The sequence below is a fragment of the Acinonyx jubatus genome, chromosome D3 (genome assembly GCF_027475565.1).
Source record: "Acinonyx jubatus isolate Ajub_Pintada_27869175 chromosome D3, VMU_Ajub_asm_v1.0, whole genome shotgun sequence".
Classification (NCBI taxonomy): Eukaryota; Metazoa; Chordata; class Mammalia; order Carnivora; family Felidae; genus Acinonyx; species Acinonyx jubatus.
This window is the reverse complement of record NC_069392.1, coordinates 42,031,472-42,039,179: the sequence shown is the minus strand read 5'-3', so window position 1 is coordinate 42,039,179 and position 7,708 is coordinate 42,031,472. Positions and strand designations below refer to the sequence as shown.

The 7,708-nt window shown below is 39.8% G+C and overlaps 1 protein-coding gene across 1 annotated transcript; it reads left to right on the top strand.

The window, feature by feature from the left end:
* Positions 1 to 1,819: 1,819 nt before the first annotated feature.
* CETN1 (centrin 1) lies at positions 1,820 to 2,558 on the top strand. Its single transcript, XM_015066571.3, has one exon. The coding sequence runs from the start codon at positions 1,870 to 1,872 to the stop codon at positions 2,386 to 2,388; it is 519 nt and encodes a 172-aa protein (XP_014922057.1). The 5' UTR covers positions 1,820 to 1,869; the 3' UTR covers positions 2,389 to 2,558.
* The last annotated feature ends 5,150 nt before the right edge of the window (positions 2,559 to 7,708 follow it).

The window sequence follows — 7,708 nt, the reverse complement described above, 5'->3', positions numbered from 1 at the left end:
GTGGTCAGGCCCTCTGTCCATCATGTCACATATCAACTGGCACAGGTAGTACAATTTGGCTAATACACATGTCACGTAAATAACATCTGATCACTAACTTAAAAAAACTGAATTTATAAAACACTCCCAGCACAATCCTTTGGGGAGCTTGTTTGTTTTATTTGGATGATTCAGAAGTATTTTATTTTGTTTTTAATGTTTATTTATTTTCGAAATGGGGTGAGGGGCAGGGAGACAGAGGATCCAAAGCAGGGGCTCGAACTCATGAACTGTGAGACCATGACCCGAGGCCCAAGTCAGACACTTAATGACCGAGCCTCCCAGGTGCCCTTAGAAGTATTAAAAAAAATTTTTTTTACATTTATTTATTTTTGATAGAGAGGGACAGAGCACAAGTGGGGAAGGGGCAGAGAGAGAAGGAGACACAGAATCGAAAGCACGCTCCAGGCTCCAAGCTGTCAGCACAGAGCCCAACACAGGGCTCGAACCCACAAACCGGGAGATCATGACCTGAGCCGAAGTCGGTTGCTTAACCGACTGAGCCACCCAGGCGCCCCGCCCCTAAAAGTATTTTAAAACCAATATGAACTCTCATTCTGTTATTCAACAAATTATTTGTTAATCTACCCACTATGGGTCAAGCATTGTTTTAGATGCTGGGGTTACAAAACCTTCAATGAAAACTTTTCAAAGTTCTCTTTTTGTAACTGATCAAGTAGTAATAAGTTAAGATTCGAGGGGGAAAGAATACTAAAAAAATGTCAGATTAAGAAAACGTTTCAAGAAATATACAGCAATTCTAAAGGCAATTCTTTTATGGGCTTACTTGATGACCCTTTTCTTTGTTTTCACTTAAAATGCTCCCATTTTTCTCTTGCCCCTTTGTTCTCAGGAGGCGATTTTTAGTTCCAACGTGTACTGCATTATACACTCCTGTTCTCACTGCCAAAGCAGGAAAGTCAGAGTAGGGGTTTCAGCATCGCTCGGACTAGATGATAAACAGTAAGAGCAAATTTGCTGCTAGAGTTTTTAAAAAATACCAAAAAGTAGTATTTCAAACCCCCTCCAAATGAAAAGTGGAGTGAATGAAATTAAGACTGTTATTCAAGTGCAATTACACAGCACATGTAAAATTGAAATGCTGAAAGTAAATCATACGTTTGGATATTACATTTCATATTTCAGTGTATGCTCAATAAGCTAGTGAAGTTTTATTATTGTTGAGTGTAATGTCAGGAGACAAACTTCTACAAATTTTATACATAACTTTTTCCATTTTATCTGTTTTCCATTTATGTCAAGTTGAACACATGGTGTGACTTAATATTCTCTCTCCTTCTTCCCCACATTTAATGCCAAGGAATCAAGCTCTCTCTTGATTATACTAAATTTAGCCTTAGGTAACCTCAGACTGAGGGGGTTTTTGTTTGGGTTTGGCTTTTTAATTCCAAGAAGGCTTTTTTTTTTTTTTTTTTTTTTGCTTGCTTGCTTGCTTGTTTGTTTTATGTTGTATGGAAAAGGAGAGAGGAAGGACTTCCAAATAACCCTATAAACCTGGTCCTCTGGATGCTGACATATGGCCTGGGCAGGAGGGTGTGCATTATGGAAGACAATGTGCCTACAGGCACTTCTTGCCAGCCCAAGACTCAGCTCACTGAAACAAGGTGATAACTGAAGGAGCTGTTTATAAAGTCAGTAAGATTTCACAACGTGGCAGGGTTAGGCACCCAGGTCTCACTGGGAGAACACAAAGGTAAACTTGGGAAAGAGGTGGAGAGGCCCTGCGCCTGCGCTCTGGGTGGAGTCACCCCTGCGCAAGCGCGGTGACTCTGCGGTGGCACCGTTAAAGGTAACAACCGTCACAGGAGGATGGCTTCCAGCTTTAAGAAGCCAAATGTGGCCTCTACCAGCCAGAAAAGAAAAGTGGGTCCTAAGCCTGAACTCACTGAAGATCAGAAGCAAGAAGTTCGTGAAGCCTTTGACCTCTTCGATGCTGACGGAAGTGGGACCATCGATGTGAAGGAGCTGAAGGTGGCCATGAGAGCACTGGGCTTTGAGCCCAGGAAGGAGGAGATGAAGAAGATGATCTCCGAAGTGGACAAGGAAGGCACAGGGAAAATCAGTTTCAATGACTTTTTGGCCGTGATGACTCAGAAGATGGCCGAGAAAGACACCAAAGAAGAAATCCTGAAGGCTTTCAGGCTCTTTGATGACGATGAAACTGGGAAGATCTCTTTCAAAAACCTAAAGCGCGTGGCCAACGAGTTAGGGGAAAACCTCACCGACGAGGAGCTGCAGGAAATGATAGACGAAGCCGATCGGGATGGAGATGGCGAAGTGAACGAGGAAGAGTTTCTTCGGATCATGAAGAAGACCAACCTATATTAAAGTGGGTTTCTCCCGCAAGCATAGTTAGAGACATTGAGTGGCTCATTGAGTTCCCTGCATTCTTCCGTTTTGCGAAACCTTGAGTTAGAGGACAGCGCTATCTTCAACCCCAATTTGTCTATATACTTCTATTTCCAAATCTCTGGCTCAATTATAGAATTTTAAAGTTGCTTTTCATGTGAGTTTTAGTTTTTAATTCTCAAAAGCAGACCTGAAGTGCTTTAAAGAGCCCTGATGCTTCAGTCCTCTTGCTCACCTTTTCCCCTGCATTGGTAACAACCATTGAACGGAAGGCAGGCCTACTGGCTTCTTGGGGATAAACAGCCATGCAATTTGCTTGTCATTTCCTTGATGGTCTTATATTATCTTGCTTCACATATTATTTCTTAAATTCAAGTCATTCTTCTAGCATGATGAGGTAGAGTTGGCCAGTAGGTCCTCCTAGCCATTACTTTTCATTTAACTGAATATTGGTTTAAAGGAAAATAGTGCAGCAACTTAATTGGCCTCAGAAAAGATACTGTTCTAAAGTACAAGCTTGTCTTTGGGTGGTGGTAAATTATGCAATTTTGACTATTCTCCTCACATACAAATGATCCTTCATTTGTATGTAAATCACTGTGGATTATCTAGCACCAGATGTATACCTGGGCTACAGAATAAATTTTAATATTGGCCCAAGCAAAGTATAATTTGTTTAAGAGATTAAGCTAACTGATGATTTTGAGTAAATATTTACAAATGTAAGATCTTAGCTTAGGAAATTTAAAAAAATTATAATACATTTTGAGCTACTTAACTGTCCTTGAAAAGATCAACTAGTATTTTAGTTATACTATAACCTTCATTTTATCACTGCTTTATTACAAGCCAGTGTCTATGTGCTAATTCTTAGAACATCTTAGTTCTTGATACTTGATTTTCCCCCTCCGGTATATAGTTGATGCCAGAGCATTTGACATGTAAGTAGTTCTCTATTTTATAATCCTAAGACAGTATTTCACTGTGGCTTTTGAATGTGTTAATACTACTTGTTCTCTGTTCTAAATTAAGCCTTTCTTGTTTTGAAATAAGCGACCTTTTTGAATATCTATAAATCTGAAACTAGAGAAAATTTAAATAATATAATTGTGGGAAGATAATATAATCTATCTGCTAAGATGGAGGCCTAGACTAATGTTTTGATAGTAGACAACAAAACTATTAAACAGGCAAGATATTTTAGTTATAACTAAACCTAAATTAAATATTCATACAAAGTTCCATTAAGATAAATGCTGAAATTCTGGAAAATTTTTCATTTGCTTTGTCAGAGATTTTACCCTTCAGAGGGTGATGGATCTAATCAGGGAAACTACTACTCTGAGCTTAATTCTCATTAACAGGGACTAATTTGTCAAAGCAGTAGTACTAGCTGAAGTGATGGGTATGTGGGCATTCACTGTGAGAAACAATTTTGCTGAGGTGGCTGGCACAGAACAGGGGAACTCACCCAGGCTGCAAATACTAACAGTTCAGGTTCAGGGTCTTAGTGTAGATTCAAGTGCAGTAGTATGGGATACAGGTGCAATTTGAGCCAGGATCAGTCTGAAGGGCCTAATGTGAGGAGGGCAAAGGGAGGAGTGTGGTATTCTGGGAAGCAAGAGTTCCTGGCATCATGTTAAACCAGAATCTTGGCCCAAGGATCTACATGTGGATCAAGGTAGAAATACCAGAAACAAAGAAAGTTGGCAGAAACTAAGAGAAAGGGTCAGAGCTTCAGCCAACTGGACTAGGTTCAGTCTTGGCTCCTGTCCCAGCAGAGGATAGAAGTGAAAACCAGGAACCTAGGCTGAAGCCCAGCAGTCAGGCTGCCCAAATGCCATGGGGTCAACTGTGGAGGCTGTGCCCAGTACTTAAAGGGTTGCCCTGAGAGCACAATCCATCCCACAGGAAGGGAGCTCCAGATCTGCAGATAAAGCAGATGACAGGGAATTAAGGTCAGAACTACTTCCACCCTTGGTTTATTGGATCCTTGGGTGCTGCTTAAAAGATACCATACCATATAATGGGTCATTTATTTAGAGCATATGCTGCATCTTGGAAGATGGTACCCCATCCTCACTGGTTATTATGCCCAAGCTGGGCCCTCAAAGGCATCTACAACAGTCTTTTCCATTGCTCCAACAGCAATGAAAGCTTGTAGAAGCTTTCAACCACTAGATTCTAGACCACTAGATTCTGTGGCTATATGGCTACTCCTGCACTACTGATCCTCACTGGTCATCACTGTACTTCCTTTCCTGTAGAGTCAGTCCCTTGGTCCAATGTAATATGTGGGATCCCATGTCAGTATTATAAATACCCAGATATGCATGAGCTCTACAAGGAGGAAAGGCAAACTCATAACTGAAATATGTGTCAGGTCCAATCAAGATGAGTCACGGATCTTTCCAGAGTAGAAGAGATCCAATTAGACTACTTGACACCAAGAGGCCAATTGATCTTGAAAGACTGTGATATTCTGCATTTATCAGCAGCTATACTACTAGGCTTGTGAGTGGTTTCCATCTCTGCCACAATGACTGCTCCATTCATGTGCCTGTTGCACCAGCACTCAGGCAGCCAATGACAGAGGCAGACTGATGTCAACTGACCAAGTCATCCTGTCTTCTTAGTTGTTTGGTGTCTCTTTTATGATAGGCACTCTCAGGTGAGTGGTTTATTCCTGATGTTTCCTTTTCCAGGGCACCAAAAATTCAGCCCACTGGTTGGTCACCACTGTTTGAGTCCACATATATTCTAAAAAATTTTTATTTTAATGTTTGTTTATTTTTGAGAGAGAGACAGAGTATGAGTGGGGGAGGGGCAGAAAGAGACAGAGACACAGAATTGGAAGTGGGCTGTAGGCTCTGAACTGTCAGCACAGAGCCCGATGTGGGTCTTGAACCCCACATGAGACATGAGATCATGAACTGAGCTGAAGTTGGGAGCTTAACTGACTGAGCCACCCGGTGCCCCAGAGTCTAATCCCAGGCCACTTCTCTTTCTGCACAAAGTGGAAGGCCAAGTGCACTACAAGAAATTCTGCCCTTGGGGAGGATTTCCCCTGTCACTGCCATCTTTCTGATCCACATTTGAGCAGTGTTGTATTGCATCATAGTTCATCATACCAAGCTGACATATCCTTGAACCAAGTTCAGCTTTTTAATTCTTCCAACGGCTGGTCGTAAGGGACCCTGTTTCTTGTGTGCTCATAGGTAGGAGCTGAGGGAGAGGCTGTGGTGCAACTTGGCGGATGACACAGAGGGCTTCCTTCTCAGGCAGCTTACTTGGGTCCTTTGGCCCTGCTTGTGTCTGCTCCCAGATATACCACTTCTTTTTCTAGTTTCCTAAGGCAACAGGTTATATTATTGATTTTAAATCTTCTTTTCTGGGGCACCTGGGTGGCTCAGTCGGTTAAGTGTCCAACTTCAGTTCAGGTCATGACCTCATGGTTCATGGGTTTGAGCCCTGCATTTGGCTCTGTGCCAATGGCTCAGAGCCTGGAGCCTGCTTGGGATTCTGTGTCCCCCTCTCACTCTGCCCCTCCTCCACTCATGCTCTGTGTGTGTGTCTCTCTCAAAAATAAACATTAAAATTTTTTTAATAAAGTAATAAATAAAATAAATCTTCTAATATATGCATTTGATGCTATCAATTGCTGTCTAAGCATTGCTTTGGTCTTATCCTACTCATTTTGATATGTGCATTTGCATTTTATTTCGTTCCAAATATGTTATAATTTTTCTTGAGAATTCTCTGATCCATCTACTATTTGGAAGTATGTTGTTTAATCTCAAATATTTTGTTATTTTCCAGCTATGCTTCTGTTCTCTTTTCTAATTTAATTCCTTGCAGTATGAGAGCATACTTTATATGAGATCTATTATTTTAAATGTGCTAAGTTGTGTTTTATGGTCCATAATGTAATCTTGTATGTTCTGTTTGAGTTTGAGAAGAATGTGTAATTTCCTACTATCAGATGAATGTTCTATAGATGTCAATTACACACAGTAGGTTGATGGTGCTGTTGAGTTCAACTATATCCTTACTGATTTCTGCCTGCTTGATCTATCCATTTCCAATAGAGGGGTAGCAGTCTCCAGCTATAATTGTGGATTCACCTATTTCTCCTTGCAGTTCTATCAGTTTTTGCCTCACATTATTTTGATGCTCTATTTTTAAGCAAATACATATTAAGAATTTTTATGCCTTCTCAGAGAATTGACCTTTTATGATTATGTAATGTCCCTCTTTATCCTCGATAATTTTCCTTGTCTTGTCTGAAATTAATATAGCTACTCCTGCTTTCTTTTGACTAGTGTTAGCATGGTGTATATTTCCACATTCTTTTACTTTTAATCTATCTGTGTATTTTTAAAGTGTTTTTTTTTATAGACAATATATAGTTGGATATTGTTTTTCTATCCATTCTTGCCATTCTCTTTTAATTGGTTTATTTAGGCCACTCATTTTAAAAGTGATTGTTAGTATAGTCAGATTAATATCTCCTACGTTCATGGGGTTCCTGGTTGGCTCATTCGGTTGAGCATCTGACTTCCGCTCAGGTCATGAATTCATGGTTGGTGAGTTTGAGCCCCATGTCAGGCTCTGTGCTGACAGCTCAGAGCCTGAAGCCTGCTTCAGATTCTGTGTCTCTCTCTCTCTCTGTCCCTCCCTGCTCGCATTCTGTCTCTCTCTCAAAAATAAACATTAAAAAAGTAATCAAAATTTAAAAAAAATCTCCTAACATTCATTATTGTCTTCTGTTCATTGACCTTTTTGCTCATTAATTCTTTCTTTTTTCCCTTCTTTTTCTGCCTTCGCTGGTTTTAATTGAGAATTTTATATGATTCCATTTTACCTTCTCTTATTAGTGTATCAATTATACTTATGTTTTTTTCTAAATTTAGTGATTACCCTAGACTTTGCAATATACATTTATGACTGATTGAAGACCATTTTCAGATATCTGCTTCACAGATAGTGTAAATACTTTATTCCCAACTTGTCATTCTCTTCCCTTACAACATTTCTGTCATCCTTAACGTCTCACTTATCTGTATAATACAATCACTGAATACATTGTTGCTATTGTTATTTTAAAGAAGTTATTATCTATTAGATCAATTAAGATAAGAAAAATAAAATATTTTATTTACCTTCATTATTCTTTCTCTGATGCTCTTTTCTTTATGTAGATCTGACTTTCTGACCTAAATCATTTTCCTTCTCTCCTAAAAAACTTCTTTCTTACGAGACAGGTATACTGGTGGCAGGTCTGCTAATTCCTTAAATT

What these genes read in the sequence shown, in the direction of transcription:
- CETN1 (XM_015066571.3), top strand. Translation starts at nt 1,870, where the DNA reads ATGGCTTCCAGCTTTAAGAAGCCAAATGTGGCCTCTACCAGCCAGAAA.